Source organism: Microtus pennsylvanicus, chromosome 4 (genome assembly GCF_037038515.1).
Source record: "Microtus pennsylvanicus isolate mMicPen1 chromosome 4, mMicPen1.hap1, whole genome shotgun sequence".
Taxonomy (NCBI): Eukaryota; Metazoa; Chordata; class Mammalia; order Rodentia; family Cricetidae; genus Microtus; species Microtus pennsylvanicus.
In genome coordinates, this window is record NC_134582.1 from 21,234,587 (window position 1) to 21,254,207 (window position 19,621).

Sequence of the window (19,621 nt, forward strand, 5' to 3'; positions counted from 1 at the left end):
GCTTTAAGGCCATTGAGGACTCTTGGTGGCCTATCGTGAGTCATGTATGCTTGTCCTTGTACTAGCACTAAACAAGTGATGAGTGACAGAGGAGAAAAAACAAACAAACCAGGGAGCCATAGCAAGCCATGAGCACAAAGACAGAGGTGCCCGCTGTCCTCACTAGTTTGAAGTGCCCTCTAGTGGGTTCTTCTTTACGTGGGGTAGGGTGGAAAGAACACAGCAAAGTCCCTTAGCCAGTGCCTCCCAAGCAGGGTAAGGTAACTCTTGTGACATCACTGAAAGGCAGAGCTTGTAGCAAACACTTCCCTGTAATTTGCACATTTTCCAGAATCTTTGACCCCCAGGAAGAATGATTTCTTGGCCTCACACTTAAAAGCCCGAGCTGTTGTTATTTTTTATTCTTAGGTTCAAAATCATCAAGTGGAAAGACATCCAAGTTGGAGACGTCATTCGCCTGAAGAAGAACGATTTCATTCCTGTAAGTGAGCAGCTTCCCTTTCTTTCATTCTCCTCATGAGTACCCACCCCACCCGTGGGGATGTGCCTTCCACCCCGGGGACCCCGTGGGACAGGTGTCTTTTGTTTTGGACAGGCTGACATTCTGCTGCTGTCCAGCTCAGAGCCCAACAGCCTCTGCTATGTGGAAACGGCTGAGCTCGATGGGTGAGTGCATCTCGGGGGGACCTGCTTCAGAGGGGGCCTGGAAGGGAACATGCATTGCATATTCTTGCATAGGAAACCTGAGATGTGACCTCTGCCTCAGCCACCTGTTGTCAGTCTGACGGTGTCCATAGTGGACGGACTCCTTTTATCTGTAAAATGGAGCTTCTACTCTTAAGATGGGACTGTTCCCCCACCTTCCGTCAAGATCACATACCTAAGCCCCTTATAAACTGCTGAGCAGTGATCAGACTCACAGATGACCATGGTTGCTGTTATATCCTCAGAAATGCAATTAGGTCCTTTGTTGACAAGCAATTTTGAACTCACTTATCTCTTTTAGAATAAAGTGCTGTTTTTCGAGCAATTTTAAGGAGATTTATTGAGTACTCAATTGCATGTAGATACTTCTAAGTATTAGCTCATTCAGTCTTTTCAACAGCTATGTAATTGTTACCACACGAGGAAGCTGAGGCTCAGAGAGGTGAAGTAAGGTCACAGAGTAAGGGCCAGCCAAGGCTCTGTTCTCTGTGGCCCTTTTTCCTCATATGCCAGATGTGGATCCACTGCTCTCTGGTGGTCTAGACGCAGGAGTGGAAATCCGGCTTCCCTTGCTCTGTACATCAGCTAGCTAGTTGATTTTCCTGTGTTTGCAGTGACACAGTTCTTATTCTAAAGTTTTCCAGAGACAGAAAGTCCCATCATGCCTTGTCATAACTGAGTGGTGGAGCTGGGATCAGCAGCCAGCTTCCGAATGAGTGGAGACTCTTGTGTGACTGGCAGCTCTGCTCTCCTGAGAGGATGTGCCTGCCTGCCCCACTGAGCACTAACACTTGCTTTGCTTTGTGTGGGGTTGGAGCAGCCCGTGTATTCCTGCCACCTCCTTTCCTAGATAGAGTTGTCTTGTAGAAACCTCTCCACTGCCTGCTCTAGGAAGGACATTGGCAGAAGGTGCTAAGCAGGGTGTCTGGGTCTGTTGTGGGTACCATTATAGTGGGCCCCCTGCTCTAGACCTCATTGGGGATAAGAGGTCACTTGAAAAGAAGGCTGTAGTTACTCTGTCTTCACTGACACACAGCAAAAGGAAGCGACGCGTTTTAGGTTTGTAATCTTGCTCTAGAATCAGATTGCCCCACCTAAACTTTCAATTAGAGATTGAAAATAGAACAAGCCAACAGTTAAGTTTTCCTCACTCCCAGGTAGGCCCCAGGGTACTTTGTGGAATTTTTTTGTTGTTGTTGTTCTTTTGAACTCCAAATTGTGCTCCTATAACTCTACCTGCCTCCCCTTCCCTGTAGGGAAACCAATTTGAAGTTCAAAATGGCCCTTGAAATCACAGACCAGTATCTCCAAACAGAAGATAACTTGGCGACATTTGATGGTTTGTACAGAACGACCTTACTTCGTTTTAAATTCAAGTTGTTTTACTTGGTGTCCGTTGGTTAAGCCTGGGTCTTTCATATTTGGCTCATTATATGGTTCTTACCTTTTGAAAAAGGTTTCATTGAATGTGAAGAACCAAACAACCGGCTAGACAAGTTCACGGGAACCCTGTTTTGGAGGAAACGGAGCTTCCCTTTGGATGCTGACAAAATCCTGCTACGTGGCTGTGTGATTAGGAACACCGATGTCTGCCATGGCTTGGTCATTTTTGCAGGTACTTCCTGAATGTTCTTCGAGTTATTAAGATTTCAAGAAAGCTTAGCCTAGTGGTCCACATGCCAGCACTCAGGAGGCCGAGGTGGGAGGACTGATATTCCAGTTAACTGGGACTGGATAGCTAGACCACGGCTTCGGAGTGTCTATCCAAAGTCACAGAAAGGATAATTTTATTGACATGCTTATTAGTTGAATTTTCCAACTATTAATCACAATAAATTTTCCATTTTTAGGCGCTGACACCAAGATAATGAAGAATAGTGGGAAAACCAGATTTAAAAGAACGAAAATTGACTACTTGATGAACTACATGGTGTACACGGTATTTATTTTTCATTCTGGTAGATGAGAGACTAGACCAGATGGCTGTCTTTTTCAGTAACTTTGATGTATGTTTTTCTGATGCAAGGTGATCTTGCAGCTTTAGATGGAGTACAAAGAGACCTGGGTGCACCAAGTCTAGTAGGATGGATGGAAAGGGAGACCCAAGGCTTTCCTGAGAAATTTCACACTTCAGCCAGGACAGCCCCACTGGGGAAAGAAAATTTAGAGGCTGTCCCCAGGTGTTTTCACAATTGTCTATTGACTCGTTAGGAACCAAAGACACCACCATGGGGCTCTTACCAGAGCTGTTAGGATCAGAGTTGGGACCCTGGCATCCCCAACAAGTTGGTCTTGGCCACCCAACCTCATTAGGTCAATGAAACAGGCAAGAACTAGTCAGAAACTGAGAAAGGAGGTTTCCCCAGCATGGGCACATGAGGACAAGAATCCTAAGCCTGTCGTCAGGGTCCTGGCAGCAGTTTTCATCTCAACTGGAAGGAAAGAAGTGTACAAAGGGAAGCAGCCTTGGCTAGGTCGGGGTCCCAACCATCACTGACCCATCATTGTCTGAGCTCCAGTACCAATCCTCTGGCTGGCACCAAGTTACAGCCTTTTCCTTTGCCCAGCATTAGATTCCTGGGGAAATTCCAATTACTTGGGACCCTTGTCTCAAAAGACTGGTAGACAAAGGGGGTGGGGCACAAATATTTCCTTCTAAATATCTCCCCTCTTGCCAGGAGCATTAAAATTCTAGGAACTGTAAGGTAGATTTTACGGCCATTGGTTTCCCATTTCCTATAGGGGAGTTATCATAAATGCAAGTGTGTGTGTGTGTGTGTGTGTCTGTGTGTGTGTGTGTACTGTCATGTGTATATGTACTTCGTGTGTGCCTCCCCACCTAAGGCAAGGCTAAAAATAATGTTTGTTGAGGGTGTTCAAAGCCGCACTCAGGCTCAAGATTGGGAGGAGCCACAGGGTTTGGCATAGACAGGTGCTCACACCTGTGTCTTACTACAGCCCACGGTTACAAAACAGGACAAGCGGAAGGCTTACCAGATGAAATCTCAAGGGAGTTGGTTTAAAATCCCACACCAGATAGGCACTCAGTTCCCTCAACAACAGTTTTTGACTGTGTGTGCACCCTGTTGTCTCCAGTGACTCTTTTAGCTGGGGGTTAGGTGTATAGGTTCCACATGCCCACCATCCTCCAAATTCTAGGCTTCTGTAAAAATGCTGGTGGTGAGCCTCAATGGTGGGGTTGGCCCAAACAAGCATGGTGATCTGTTTCTATATAGAACACCTATGGGTTAAGACCCCTTGGTGGGGGTGGAGGGTGGGGGTATCAGATGACCCTTTCACATATCAGATATTTGCTTTATGACTCATAACAGTCACAAAGTTACAGTTATGAAGTAGCAAAGAGAATAATTTGATGGTTGGGCGGTCACCACAACATGAGGAATTGTAATAAAGGGTCACAGCATAGGGAAGGCTGATAACCACTGTTTGAGAAGAATCAGAAATAAGAAGCTGGGAAGCCCTCCCCAAACCTAAGTCTCCATACGCCAGCCTATCTTGAAAGCCACCTTCGGAGGAGAGTGGGCTTAGGCCTGCGGTGCGAACTCTTCTGCACACACTGAGAATTGCTTTTCCAATATTTAAAGTTCAACCTGAATGAATAAACTCTTCAGAATGCAGTGACAGTTTGTTCAGGTGTATACATACTTACAGCCGCAAGAAATAATAAAGCTGTCTGAAGACCAACCCACCCCCAATTTTATGACCTGGAATATTTGTATCTAGTGTCATTGTAACCATTCCAATGCAAGCACTGGGCCCACTCATCTCAAGAAGATACTTTGAGAGCCTGTGTTCAGAACACTACGTTTTCCCTGGAAATTTTATTACTACTGTGAAAATATAAATATAGCTAGGAAAATTGAAAAAAGAAATTGAGACAGGGTTTTACTATGTAGCCCAGGCTGGCTTGAATTTTTTTTGTTCCCAAAACATAGGCTTCTCAACTCCCTAACATAACATCTATTGCACCTTAGATAATCTTGTCTGCTGTATTAGTTACCTTTCTGCTGCTACGATAAATACCATGACCCAAAGCAGCTTAAAGGGAAAAGGGGCTTTATTGGCTCATGGTTCCCAGTAAATAAAGTCTGTCACATGGGAAGGCATCACCTAGCCAAAGAAGCATAAGGTGGGCCCGAGACAGGGAACAGGAAGTTGAACCAAGCTTCTTTCATCAAGGCTCCACCCCTTAAAGATTTCACAACCTTCTTAAAAAGCACCATCAACTGGGGTCCAAATGATCAAATGCATGAGCCTATTAGAGATATTTTATCATTTTGCATTTTTTATAAATTTTATAAAAATATTTGCATTTATAACTCCTATAGCATTGAACATATATGAATACCCAAATATGGGAGATATTTCTCCACCTTTCTTTTTTTGTTTTATTTTTTGAGACGGTTTTTTTTTTTTTTTGTAACTTTGAAGCCTGTCCTGGAACTAGCTCTTGTAGACCAGGTTGGTCTCAAACTCACAGAGATCCACCTGCCTCTGCCTCTCGAGTGCTGGGATTAAAGACATGTGCTACCACCGCCTGACTTACCCACCTTTCTTAAAAGCAAGCATGCAAACAAACAAACAAAAAACAAAATAGCTGGATATGGTGGCCATCCCTATATTCACAGCATTTGACAGCTGAGGCAAGATTGAGAGGTCAGAGCCTGCCTGGGTTACACAGCAAGACCTGTCTTGGGGGGGAAAAAAACAGATAGCAATATAGCTCAACTGGTAGACAATTTGTCTAGCATTAGTAAAGCCCTGGGTTAGATCCCCACCATCTCATAAACACAGGGTAGTGACGCATGTCTTTATTCCCAGCAGTGGGGGCAGGTAGACCAGAAAGCCTATAGTCACCCTTGAGTATATGGGAAGGTCAAGGCATGCATGGACTACATGAGACCCTTTCTCAAAAAAATAAAATAAAATAAAACAACTTCCATTCACTATTATCTATGACCCTCTCAAGTCAGCGTCAGTTTAAGTTTCTTCATGCAAGGATGAAGTATCTTCCCAAGCAATATATCTCTGTTTTGAAGTAATAATAGTTGTGAGGCTACCCTGTCATATGAAGGAATTTAAGGATTGAACATAAGACATTAGCTCCTCTTTTGAAAGATGATTTGGGGAAGAAAACATAGCCTTACAAATGTAAAGAAATCAGCCGTAACCTTATAGACTTTCAAAGCATCCGTATAGTCCTGCTTTCTTCTAAGTGTACAGTTTTTACAGACCATTAAAAGGTTCTAAGGATGTAAAGTGCTAGATAACACTATGAGAGTCTTTGAAAGGTGTGGAGTTGGAAGTCCTGTTTTGCAATACATGTCTTCTAGATCTTTATTGTGCTCATCTTGGTTTCTGCCGGCCTCGCCATTGGCCACGCTTATTGGGAAGCACAAGTTGGCAATTATTCCTGGTACCTCTATGATGGAGAAAACGCCACGCCCTCCTACCGGGGCTTCCTGAATTTCTGGGGCTACATCATTGTGCTGAACACCATGGTGCCCATCTCTCTCTACGTCAGGTAAGCCTGGCCTCCCCTTCCTCTTACTTTCAGAGCAATGTAGTGCTTTTTCCCCACCTTCATGTTTAGCAAGAGTCGTTTCAAAGGTCAAAAGGAAGAAGAAAATAAGCTTCTTTTGGAACTGAGAGCGAGGTAGGAGAAGGCTGTGAACTTTGTGTATCTCTCCTGTGCTAAGCACTTTCTATCTTGTCCTCTGTGTAGATAAGGCTAGTGACATTCCACGGGCAAAGGTGACAGTCATTTGCTTGGCGACTCCTCCTCAGTGGGTTCCAAAGCACAGGGTTCAAAAAGAGTCCTTGAGAAAGTGGAGATTTAGAGCGCCGGGGAAAATTCTTCCTTTTTAAAGCCTCTGTTCTCTTACCAGAACCTTCTTTATTACAGTTCTTCCAGCTTTGCTCACCTGTCAGGCCCCTGCTTCTTGCTGCTACTTCGTGGTAGAAAGGATGTTTCTGTCTTCCTTCAGCCTCTCTAAACACTGTTTCTCTGTGCAGTGCCAATCCGCATCCCAACAAAAGGTCAGGGTCATAGCTCCCAGTTTATAACCATCCCTCTTCCTCCTCTTCCTTCTTCCTCTCATATCAAAGTTTACAATTATTGACCAGTTGGATCTGGGCCCTTTGAAAGAGAGTTTGTGCCTTGTAATACATAGAGTAACCAGTCAGTCCCTCACCAAACCTGGAGTTCACCATTTTGGCAAGACTTGTTGGGCAGTGAGCACCAAGACTCTGCCGGCCTCCACCCTACGACTACTTCCCTTCCTGAAGCACTTGGTGACAGACATACACCAGCATGTCCAACTTTTATGTGGGTGCTGGGGATCCGAACTCATCTTCTTGCTCATGCAAGGAGCGCTTTACCCACTGAGTCATCCGTCTCCTTAGCCCCGCCATCTTGGTTTGGCATCTTGGTTTTCATTAAAGTGTGCGCTGAACAGAAGGCAGCTCTAGGGATTTACCTCCCACTCAGAGAATATCAGTAGCTACAAGTAATAAAATCAAAATAAAAACAAACACACATGTCATAAAATTTAAGTTAATTAAAGCTTCTAATGACATGAGTATATGAGATCCCCGGTGCCTCTGGGCTGTTGTTCACTAGGGTAATGACTGACTGGTTACTCTGTATTACAAGGCTCAGTCTCGGCTTCAAAGGTCCCAAATTCAACCGGTGCATAATTGTGTTACCTTATCCTCCTGGCCTCTCCCTCACCTGATCTAACTGGTTACTTCCCCTTCCTATTGGTCTCTATTTGCTGCTCTCTGCTTTGATTTTTTTTTATATAGAATGTGCAACCCTTGAGAGTTTACATTTGTTGGACTGTTTGTTTGTTTGTCTGTTTATGGGCAGGGACTTCATCTGCTTTGTCTGCAGTGTTCAACACCAAGCAGGGCTACCATTTGTAAAGGACTTATTCCCGTCTCTAGGACTTCTGCAGCCATGCATTGCCCACGTAGCAGTTGTGGGTGTGCAAACAGCCTCCTTACTGTTTTTAAATCTGAATTTAAATTTTTAATTTTAATTTTAAAACTGAGTTTTAAGATCTACATGATCCTCTTAGGATATCTCCTTTTGGACATTCTGTAAAGTCTGAGAATTTAGAAAGTGAATGTATTTTTTCCCAGTGTGGTAAGCAACTAAGGCGCTAATTGCCAAAAGACCTGACTCGTTTGAGACATGAGGGTATGCCATCTAGTGGATCCCAATTCTCTTTGTACAGGTGAATTTATCTGTCCCAGTTGTTCCTAGGTGTGAGGGAGAATGAGAGAAAGAGTGGGGTGATTGTATTTGTGGTTCTGGCCGCAGTATCACTGTTACTGTTCCCACTGGCCTGTGTGTTCTAAGCACAGAGTTCTTTAGCTGTGGCTGACATGCTCAGGCGTGAGGAGGAAATCACTCTAATGAGATACCAGGAGGGAGCATTACTGACCCTGAGGCTGGAGAATGATAGATTTGGTCAGGGAGCACAGTGTGGCTTTTAAGAACTTTAATTTTCATAGTTCAGAAGGCTTGGGAGTCAATGATCAAGGGCAGAGTTCTTGCTAAGCAGTGAGAGCCCATACTTGTGCCATAAGTGATCCCTTCTTGCATTATCTCATGACAAAAAGGGGGCAAAGGAGCTCCCACAGGCTTCCTTAACACAGATGCTAGTGCCATTCGTGAGCCCTAACCATCATAAAAAAGCACCTACTTCAGAACTGCTACACTGAAGATTAGGTTTCACTATATGGGAGGAGGGGCGGGGTAATAACAGGTACTCTTCTCATTGGTTTAACAGAATATCTGATTCAAAGAAGCTTAAAGAAGGAAGGGTTTATTTGGGTTCTTGGCTTGAGGGTACAGTCTGTGATGCTGGAGAAAGCACGGTAGGAGGAGTACGAGGCAGCTGGTCACATTGTATGCACTCAGGACACAGAAAGGGACACTGATATCCTGTCACTTTCTTCTTTTTGTTCAGTCTGGAGACCCCAGCCCATCATAGGGGGCCTTCCCACCTCAGGTAAACAGGTCTTGGGAACACACTCAAGGACACACAATAAGAGGTGTGCCCCTAGGGAATGTTAAGATTAGGTCAAATGAACCGTCAGGACTAACCATGGTGCTGGAGAGATGGCGCAGCAGTCAAGAGAACATAATGCGTTCAGTTTGATTCCTAGTACCTGAGTTGGGTGACTCACAGTCTCCTACAACTTCAGCTCCAGGAAGACTCGACACCTGCGTCCTTGAGAGCTCTTGCTTTATAAACCTGTTTTTAAAGAACGATTAACCGTTATACGAGTGGACATTAGTTTTCAAACCAAAGCAGTAAAAAAGCAGCTCACTCCCATGTGCCCAGGAGAGCAGAATCCTTTCTTGGCCAGTCCCCTCTCCACTGAAGCCTTCTTCTGTCCTCCCAGTGTGGAAGTTATCCGTTTGGGACAAAGCCACTTCATCAACTGGGACCTGCAGATGTACTATGCCGAGAAGGACACGCCTGCGAAGGCGAGGACCACCACGCTGAATGAACAGCTAGGACAGATTCATTACATCTTCTCCGACAAGACAGGGACACTCACGCAAAATATCATGACCTTCAAGAAGTGCTGCATTAACGGGCAAATCTACGGTTAGTGTGAGGCTTGTGAAGTTGGGGGGTCAGGGCACCCCCTTTTGTCATGAGTGCACTTGAAGCTTAGAAGCTATGCTCACCCAGACTCAATTTGTTTTGTCCTGTTTATTTCTTAGGAGACCATCGGGACGCTTCTCAACACAGCCATAGCAAAATAGAGGTGAGTGGTTTAGGCAAAGCTCTGCTTGCTGTGGATTTGCTTAGATGGGTACCAGATTGAGTGGCCTCGGACTGGGGCATAAAGTAGCAGAGCTGATCTCCCCCCACTTTTGGAGACTGGAATTCTTATGTTGGTTCCTCCAAGAGTTCTAGGGAGAAGATTCATGGCTTCTCCATAGCCTCTGGTAGATTCCAGTGATCCTGACTTGTAGGCTCCAGGCCACAATCTCTGTTTCTCTTGTCACATGGGGTTTATTTCCCTCATGTGTTTGGTTCTATCTGTATTTGTCTCTTACAAGGGCATCTGTTTTTCCATCGTAATCCACATGACCCCGTCTTAACCTGATCACGGCTCCAGACCTCATTTCCAAATTAAACTGACAGGCACCATAGGTTGGGGTGCCGACATACCTGTGAGAGACACAATTCAGCTCACTATAGTGTGCCTTTTTGTTTTAAGAAAAACTTCCACTAATTAGGACAAGAAAGTGGATGGTTTCACAGTTCAGAGGAATTACTATTCCTTTTAGAGGGCCGAGGTTCAGTTCCAGCACACACAACTCACCACTGTGGGCAACTCCAGTTCCAAAGGATGCCCTCATACCCTCTTCTGGCCTCTGTGGGCACCAGGCATGCCCATGGTCCACAGACATATAGGCAAAACACTCAGACATAGAAAATAAAAATAAGAAGGAATGTGCTAAAATCCAAAGGTGATTTTGACATAATTAAGAACTTAGCTACAAAGAAAAGGTAGTATCAGTTATGGGTACAGATTTTTAAACCATTTTGTGTGTGTGTGTGTGTGTGTGTGTGTGTGTGTGTGTGTACATGTGTGCTGCCACAGTGCGCTTGGAGGAATTGGTTCTCTCCTCTACTCTGTGGATCCCAGGTATCAGGATCAAACCCGAATTGTCAGGCCTGGTAGCAAGCACTTTTACTCCATGAACCATCTTGCTGGCCCTAATATGTATATTTTTCTCATTAATTGCATTTTCTTTCTCTCTCCATTTCTTTCAGTTAGTGGATTTTAGCTGGAATACATTTGCTGATGGAAAGCTTGCATTTTATGACCATTACCTGATTGAGCAAATCCAGTCAGGGAAAGAGCCGGAAATCCGACAGTTCTTCTTCTTGCTTTCCATTTGCCATACAGTCATGGTGGACAGAATTGATGGTGAGTGTTCCTTTGGTGTCTCAGACACTGGAGGCCAGTTTTGGAGTTGGCAGGTGACTCATGACTCAAGTGTAACAAATGCCAAGTCTGTCGCACACACTCAAGCAATGGCCATTTGCGAGCCCTGACACTGGCTGTGTATGACGTAACAAAGCATGAAACACCTTATTATTGATTTTTTAATTACTTTATTTCATTTCATTTTGGGGTAGGACTGGGCTTGAAAAGGGCTTGTGTGCTAAACAAATGTTTCTTGCATCTCCTGAAAAATGTACTTTTCTCAAAGCTGATGTCTGGTGTAATTTATCCCTTGTAAATGAAATTAGGTTAAAAGATATGGTTGGTGACCTGGTGAAATGGCTCATCAGATAAAGGCACTTGCTGCCAAGCCTGGTGACCTGGGTTTGATCCGCAAGACCCACATGGTAGGAGAGAAGTAACTCTCACAAGTTTTTCTCTGACCTCCATATGTGTGCTGTATCATACACAACACACATTCAAACACACATAATACACACACACACACACATATATATAATTTATTGGATGGTTGGATATTGAGTAAAATAGCCTAAATCTTTTTTTTCTACAATTGTTCATTGGGAATGTATAATCAGGCCTCATTTGTATCATGAATGGGTGTTAAACTTAAGCATTATTTTCTTCAAATTTCTTTCAGATGTCTGCTTTTGTTCTCTAGGTTAAAATATTTGGAATTGGAATTAGATCAGCTAAAGCCTAGGCCTCCTTATGGTGCTTTTCTCATTTGATGGTATAAAATTAATGAGAATTTGTGAGTGAGCAGCGAGGAGTGTAGGTTCTTCTGCGGAATCTTTATGTTCAGTCTGCACCTTCTTGATCAGAGGAAATCTGTCCAGTGTCAATGAAAAATAGTTATTTTTATCATGTGTGGACATAATGTCTCGAATCCTCTCGCTAGACAAATGCGTTGTGGAGAGGATGAAAGGAATGCTTTGGGTGTGGCTCCAATGCAGAGCTCTGCCCACACATCACTCACCCATCTCACCCTGTTCTCTGTATTACTGCAGTTCCTACAGAGCTGGAAAGCGCCTCTTGATGGAGTCCCAACATGGATGTTTTGTATGTAGTGATATCAAACCCTCCTGAGGAGGTATATGTATAAAAATAGCATTCAGCAGGTTTCAAAGATATTTCAATGGATATTCTCTTAGAATACAATGGATAGTTCAGTCAAGCAAAATAGCACAGTTCAGACAAGAGGGGTCTCGGGGAGAAGCTGTTTGTGGCAGAGTGAGGGATAACAGAATGGGGTTCAGAGTCTAATTACCCAAGCAAATCTGACTTGTAACAAGACTAAAGTAGGATCTTTTTAAGCACCCTTGTTCTCTTAGGTCTTGATTTATTGGTAAGATTCTTCTTTGAATGTATGAAGACACTTTGGAAGTTAACTGCGCCCTTAGACAAATGTATATTAATTGTACAGTCTGTTTTATTGTCCTTGCTGGACTGAGAGGCAAGGCCTTGGAGTGTGTGCCAGAGATGAGGCAGGCCTGGTTTAGTCCCTGTCAGGCCACCGTTTTCCTCAACAGCGCTGTGGGAGGCATGGTTGTTCAAAGTTCCCTCTGGCGCAATCCTGTAGCTCTTTGCCCCACTGCCAGCTGAGTTACAGGGCTGAGCATACCAAGTAATAGTCTTTGCCCAGCAAATGACAAATGAAAGCCCCTGAGAACCAAGACAAGTTGTATCTTCATGTGCAGGGTCTTATAGAAGAAATGGGGCTTTGATCCAGTAGAGAATCATGAGAGAGGTCTTTGGAAGGGATTTTGTGATAAGCAGATTCAGATGACAAAAACTCTAGGGGCTTTCCTGAGACCATCCAGCAGGGGTCAGTTCGTGTCCTCCTTCACCATATGGCTGTTTCCTTGGCTACCTACTAATGTCTCTCTTTTAGGAGGATAACGGAGAGTAGGAATATAGCCCATAGGAGAACACTTGCTTGGCATGTGTAAGGCCTTGGGTTTGCTTCCTAGCACCACAGAAAAATGGGGATTGACTTTTTAAAACTTATTGTTGTATGAAGAGGAAGAATTCTTTTTATAGACATGGCCCTGGACATTTGACTTCCTCAGAAGACATTTTGGGTGGTGATACTTCCAGGAGTTTCCTGCTCCACTGTGATCAGTTACTACAGCTAGGTAGCTTGAAACATCTGTCTCTGATCGCATCGTTGGTGAGGTCAGACATTTTGTGTCACTTGGCCGGCCTCTCTGCTCAGCGTCTCACTAGGATCCCAGTGTGGCCATGTTCTCACGTGGTGCTCAGTGTCTTCTTCCAAGCTCAGGTGGTTGGGCCAAGGTTCAGTTCCTGAGGTCCCCATTTCTCTGTGAGCCTACAGCTAGGGTTGCTCTTTGCCCTCAGTTCTTGTGAGACTGAGTCATGTTGGGGAACCCTCCCTAAGTGAAACTCCAGGCTCCGACTCTTTCTTCCCAAACTAACTAGATGTCCTTCCTAAGAGTCACCTAGTTAGCTGCAAAGCACCTGGTTATTCGGTCTGTTTGTTTGATTTTGACTGGGGCGGGGATTTTTTTTTTCCTTCTTTGTCTGCACAAAGGATCAAGCCTAGCATATATTAGGCAAGTACTCTACTACCGAGCTACAGCCCTGGTAATAATCTCTTTCTTAAAGTCGGCTGATCAGGACCTACTGTGAAATCTAAAACAACCCTTCAAAGTAACGCCTAGGTTAGTGCTTAACAACTGACTGGAAGAGAATGAATGATGCCACTGGGATGGGAACCTTGAGGCCATGGAGACTCTTCCCACAGACGCTGCATGAGGGCGGAGTCTAAAAATGCCATGGAGCCTGTCTCGCCTGGTGCTCTTGAATCTAGTGCTCATAGAGTTTTCATAGGAGACCTTAGCATCCCCGGATGTGATATGATAGGAACTCTGGGGGGGTTGTATCATTGCGAGATGCTCACAAAGAATGAGAAAGTCGTGAATGTATGAGGCATTCTGTTTACGAATTTGAGAGGTCGAAGAACGGAAGGCATTTCTGAGGCTGGAGACTGGCAGGTCTGTGGTATTGTTGTCAGTCAGAAGCAGTTAGAAAAGGAAGCAGTGAGAGGTGACGATGGCATTTGTGAGTGTGTGTGTTTAATTTTTAATTAAGAGAAGTAGGGGAGGGAGGGAGAGAGAGAGACGTGAATTGATGGATGGGTGGGTGGGTGGATAGATAGATAGATAGATAGATAGATAGATAGATAGATAGATAGATAGATAGATAGATAGATAGATAATGTAAATATAGTGCCCACAGAGGAGGGCATTGAATCCTCCAGAGCTGATGTTAAGATAGTTGTGAATTACCTGATGTGGGTGCTGGAATCTGAACTCAGGTCCTCTGTAAGCACAAGAAGAGCAACTGGACCCAACTGTCCAGCCCCACTCTTTTGTTTTTATTGTGATACTATCCTGATCCATAGCTGAGTCTGTTAAGAAAAGGTTTGGGTTGACCCTAGGAGGGCAATTAAAGTAAGTTTTCGTCTGAGGCGTGTTTGTTCCTCCACACTTCTCCTGCGGATGTAAAACCCAGTGTTAGATCAGGCCTCCAATGTTCTTCCCTTCTGTTTGTTGCCAAGTCTGTGATTTCGCTGCTGGAACACTTCCTTTGGGAATCCAAACATCAAGGTTCGGGCTGCAGTTAGGATTGTCCAAACCGTGGACAATTTGCCCTTTCACTATTGTGTTTCCTTTCTCTGTCAATATTATGGAAGATATTTATGTTCCGGCCAAGTTAAAATATTGAAGGGAGGTGCCGTGTTCTCACTGCTGTTGACTGGGTCAACAGTCAGTTGGCATTTGTGTCTTTGTAGAGGACTTGGCTGTAGCAAGCACTCTCAGGACTTCTAGTGTGGCTTTCTGGATGAATAAATAGAAAAAGAGCCTATAATGCCTTTTTTACTAACTAATTGGGAGGTGATCAGTATTAGCATATGTGGGGACAGTGGTGTCTGTAGTTCCAGTTGTTCTGGAGGCTGAAGAGGGAAGAAGGCATGAACTAAAGACCAGCTTGAGGAACACAGGGATCCCCCCCCGACATACACACATCCCAAGAGTGAAAGAAACAAAACAGAACTAAGATGCTGATGGGATTGGAACTAACATGGAAAGAAGGGGTTTCATCTATGGCTGTGTGCTCTTTTAGGTAGACTCAAGGAAGAGGCCTTGCCAGCACATCTGTGCCCTGGTTTCTGATTGGAAAACTAAATGCCCTTTTCTGTAAATCTTCATCTGACTGGGGAAATGCTTTTAAGTATAACATACGACAGACATATATACATTGGACAGCGCAGTAAATGAGTCCTTATAATGAACGCCTAGGTTTATAAAACATACACATGTGTATGTGTACACACACACACACACACTCACGTTATTTATGTGCACACTCAATGATTATAGCAATTTTATTTTTATGGGCCAGAAAGTTTAGAAATAAACCAAATGCCCATGAGAAGAAGAAAATAGCAGTTTTATACTCAGTAGAATAATATTTATAAAGACTCTTTAAAGATATGCCAACAGACTCAAAATCTGACACTAAAAAAGAAATCGGGTGTGTTAGGATTTCAGCCATGCTGCAGAGGCCTGAGGAGACAGTGAAATGTTAGCGGTGTTCTCTTCTAGATGGCGGAATTCCGAGACTCCTCTCCACACACGCCCATTTGAAGACAGTTTTATTTGCGATCGCTATTACCACTTTTAATTTTGAAGGAAATGTAGTGTTTACAGCATTGTGATTGCTGTGTAAGCTTTCAGAACCTCTGCCTTGTTCTCTATACGATGTGCAGAACCGTGCAGGGTTTTCTCAATACAGCGCTCAGGCATGGCTTCTGACCTTCGTCCACAACTCTATTTTTTTTCTTTTTTTTTCTTTTATTTATTTATTTTTTTTTATTGATAAAAGGAGAATAAAGAAAAGAAAGAAAAAAAAACAAATTTCCACCTCCTCCCAGCCTCCCATTTCCCTCCCCCTCCTCCCATTCTTCTCCCCCTCCTCCCACCCCTCTCCCTTTCCCCCCACTTTTCTCCCCCTCCCTCTCCAGTCCAAAGAGCAGTCAGGGTTCCCTGCCCTGTGGTAAGTCCTAGGTCCTCCCCCCTCCGTCCATATCTAGGAAGGTGAACATCCAAACTGGCTAGGCTCCCACCAAGCCAGTACATTGCGTTGGATCAAAACCGCGTGCCATTGTCCTTGGCGTCTCATCAGCCCTCATTGTTCGTCATGTTCAGAGAGTCTAGTTTTATCCCATGCTTTTTTTGGTAACAGTCCAGCTGGCCTTGGTGAGCTCCCAGTAGATCAGCTCCACTGTCTCAGTGGGTGGGTGCACCCCTCGTGGTCCCGACTTCTTTGCTCATGTTCTCCCTCCTTCTGCTCCTCCTTGGGACCTTGGGAGCTCTATCCAGTGTTCCAGTGTGGGTCTCTGTCTCTATCTCCATCCATCGCCATATGAAAGTTCTAGGATGATATGCATGATATTCGTCAGTATTGCTCTAGGATAGGGTCATTTCAGGTTCCCTATCCTCAGCTGCCCAAGGAACTAACTGGGGGCCTCAGCTTGGGCACCTGGGAGCCCCTCTAGGGTCAAGTCTCCTGCCCATCCTAAAGTGGGTCCTTTAACTCTTCTGGCATTTCTATCTTGCTTCCCTCCCCAGGGCAGCTCAACTACCAGGCAGCCTCTCCTGATGAAGGTGCCCTGGTGAACGCCGCCAGGAACTTCGGCTTTGCCTTCCTCGCCAGGACGCAGAACACTATCACGGTCAGCGAGCTGGGCACAGAAAGGACCTACAATGTGCTCGCCATTCTGGACTTCAACAGTGACCGGAAGCGGATGTCTATCATCGGTGGGTCTCTACCCCAGGCTCTCTCTGACTCCTTCAACTCCGTGTGCCTCTTCTCCAGTTTATTCAGTGATGCTTGGATAAATGAGGACATGGATGGACAGCTGACTTCTGAAAGGTGTCCAGGTTGACGGAAACTGGCTTTTCTCTGTTCTTCACTCTGCCACTATTCCCTGTGACCTTCTTGAATCCTGCAAAGGCTTTTGACATTCTCTACCCATAAGACCTTGAGTTGCTGAGTCTGCAGCGGCAGGAGAAGTACACCTAACAGTGCTGCCCCAGACCTGTTTCTCTTTATGTCAGGTCCCCTTCCAACACTTCTCTGCCCAAAGCCAGGAAAGGGAGGCCTCAGCAGGAAAGGCTGTTTCTTTGAGTCCCAACCGCACCTCCACTCTAGGCTCTTGACAGGCCAGCAGGTGAAGATGAGGGTCTTGTTCCAGATTTGAATTTCTTTTTCTGAGTTATTTGAAATAATTTCCAACCTACAGGAAAATTATAAGGATGGCTGGTGATGCTTTTGTGTATCTCTAATAGCTGCTAGTTTTTAACATGGTCTACAGTTTCATTTAGATATAGGTTACTATCTTCTGAACTGCTTGAAAGTAAGCTACAGGTCCAATATTCCTTCCTCATGTATTCATTGGAGATATTCCCCACTGACAAGAACCTTAGATGTGTGTGAGTGAGCAGAATCAGAAGCTTGCACTGATACAGCTTATCACCTGCCCCCTACAGCACTGGCCTGTAGACATTTCTGGGTCTTACCAGGAACCCTCTCATGTTCTGGTCTCTTCCTCTTTGTCTTCATCTTCCTCTTTCCATCTGTATGAGTTTCGGTCTCAGAGATCAAACACTGAATTAGAAAATCATGATTCTGAATTTAAAAAAAAAAAACAATTCTTCATCCTCTTTTGGATCTTTCGTTTTCAAAATGAAAATTGGATCTGGCATTTTCAAAAAACAAAGGTCAGTTTTATTGTAGAATGTCCCTGTCTTGGGTTTATCTACTTAATGCTTATGTCCTGGTCACACATTGTTAGAAAAAAAATATGTAGTGATGCTGTGCCCTTCTCAGAGGGTCACCCTGCAGAGGCACCTGATGTTTTATTTCACGAATGGTGATGCTAACTATTGCTTCGCTGAGTTCATATACTTTCCCACTGTGATGCTTGAGTATTAGCGAGTGGAGTGATATTTTACTCAGGGCTTCCTGGGTGCCCAACTGATGGACAGGCAATCGTCCCTGGTACCGACCTCACAGAACTTAAAGTGTGGTTAGCAGTGGAGTGTAGTCTGTGATGATAGATTGAACGCTATAAGAAAGTGGTCACAGGAGCCTTGTTAGAGGCAGTAAATGGTGTGAGCTCCAAGACAGGTAAGGAAGATTCCTATCAGTGTGGACAAGGAAAATTCTGTGGAAGAAATTGCGCATAGTATGGAGCCTATAAATACTTGTTAAAATGGCGTCGAAAACTGAACTGACCTTGAATGAATGGTTTTGTATTTCACTGCTGTCTTCAATACAGGTAGCAGCTTGCCAAATTTGCTGAGGGCAGCAGTTCAATTCATGGAATAAATGAATTTCTTGTTGCTTTTCCTTCCCTTGCTACCAGTGCGGACCCCAGAAGGCAGTATTCGGCTATACTGTAAAGGCGCAGATACTGTAATTTATGAGCGACTCCATCCGATGAATCCTACGAAGCAAGAAACACAGGATGCCCTGGATGTAAGTCTCACTTTGCCCCATCTGCTAGTGTGTCCATTCTTGCCTTCTGGGCTGTCTCTCCAGTGAAATAAAAACTTTGCTCGCTCTTAGCTAATGCTCCCCTTGCTTTGGTGTCATGGGCTGGGAACACCAAAGTAGGGACATGGTGGGTGGTGGTTTTGCTCTTGCTACAAGTGTCCTCAGTGGTGAAGCTCTTTCTTAGCATCCAGGACTTCAGGGCTGGTACAAGGGAATACTGGCTCATCGCTCGTCCAGGGACCTTGAGCAAGGAGCTAGCTGCCTTGAGGTGTAGGCTTAACATCTCTGTGGTCGCCAAGAGTTTTACCAAATTCTAGTTATGAAGTGGAGGAAAGAAAGCATTTCCAGATGTCAGGGTAATGAAGCAAATCATGGGACCCTGAGCTCTGATGCCTTTGCTGTGACCCATAGAGTCCCTAGCTGCCACACATGCACAGTATAAATGTTAATCTTAAAAATGAATTTTTGGAGAAGTAACTCTTGTTTGCACGGGTGGATTTTGTCTTGTAAATCAAACAGGTCTTTGCTAGTGAGACTCTCCGAACCCTGTGCCTGTGCTACAGGGAAATTGAAGAGAAGGAGTTTGCAGAATGGAACAAAACGTTTATGGCCGCCAGCGTGGCCACGACCAACCGGGATGAAGCTTTGGATAAAGTGTACGAAGAGATTGAGAAGGACCTGATTGTGAGTTCAGTGTTGATAACTTGCTCTTTGACATTCTGAACTGTTAAATTTGTGTTTTGTTGTGTCACTGGTAGCATGGTTTAGGGAGAATTCTTTGATGGGCACAGTTGGTACAAAGAGCTACATCATGTGAATTTTTCTTGTTCAGTAAACAATAAAATTTCGTATCGCAGAACAAAAACCAAAATAGAAAACACCTTTCTTTCTTTCTTTCTTTCTTTCTTTCTTTCTTTCTTTCTTTCTTTTTTTCTTTCTTTCTTTCTTTCTGTTTTTGCTATACTGGCTTGGCTGGCCTAGCACTTGCTTTGTGGTTCAGCCTGGTCTTGAATTCATAGCAGTAAAGAAGTTTCATTTCCTATTAAAATGGCAAAAAGAAAACAAGCATTTAGTGATTTCATTGGGACAATTACTAAAACAATTTAATTAAAGTTGTAGTAAAGATCTCATCAAAACAATTAAAATGTTTTGAAAGTCATACATGGTTTTTTTGAATTTATATTAATGGGAAATAGTCAACCAAAGGGTAGTACTGCCGTTAGCTTGGGAAACAGGCGTATGTTTGCACAGCCCCAAACACAATGAAAGTGAATCTTTAACAGCTTTTTGTGCTTGTACTTTT

At 44.2% G+C, this 19,621-nt stretch overlaps 1 protein-coding gene across 1 annotated transcript in view; it reads left to right on the forward strand.

Moving 5' to 3' along the window:
- Atp8b1 (ATPase phospholipid transporting 8B1) overlaps positions 1-19,621 on the forward strand; it is a 113,546-nt gene that overhangs the window by 72,057 nt on the left and 21,868 nt on the right. The window contains exons 7-18 of the mRNA XM_075968479.1: positions 409-481; positions 596-666; positions 1,962-2,044; positions 2,162-2,320; positions 2,556-2,644; positions 6,060-6,250; positions 9,145-9,353; positions 9,473-9,516; positions 10,536-10,692; positions 16,389-16,577; positions 18,188-18,300; positions 18,838-19,002. Of these exons, the coding sequence (XP_075824594.1) occupies positions 409-481; positions 596-666; positions 1,962-2,044; positions 2,162-2,320; positions 2,556-2,644; positions 6,060-6,250; positions 9,145-9,353; positions 9,473-9,516; positions 10,536-10,692; positions 16,389-16,577; positions 18,188-18,300; positions 18,838-19,002 (1,543 nt within the window). The remainder of the gene's footprint in view (positions 1-408; positions 482-595; positions 667-1,961; positions 2,045-2,161; positions 2,321-2,555; positions 2,645-6,059; positions 6,251-9,144; positions 9,354-9,472; positions 9,517-10,535; positions 10,693-16,388; positions 16,578-18,187; positions 18,301-18,837; positions 19,003-19,621) is intronic.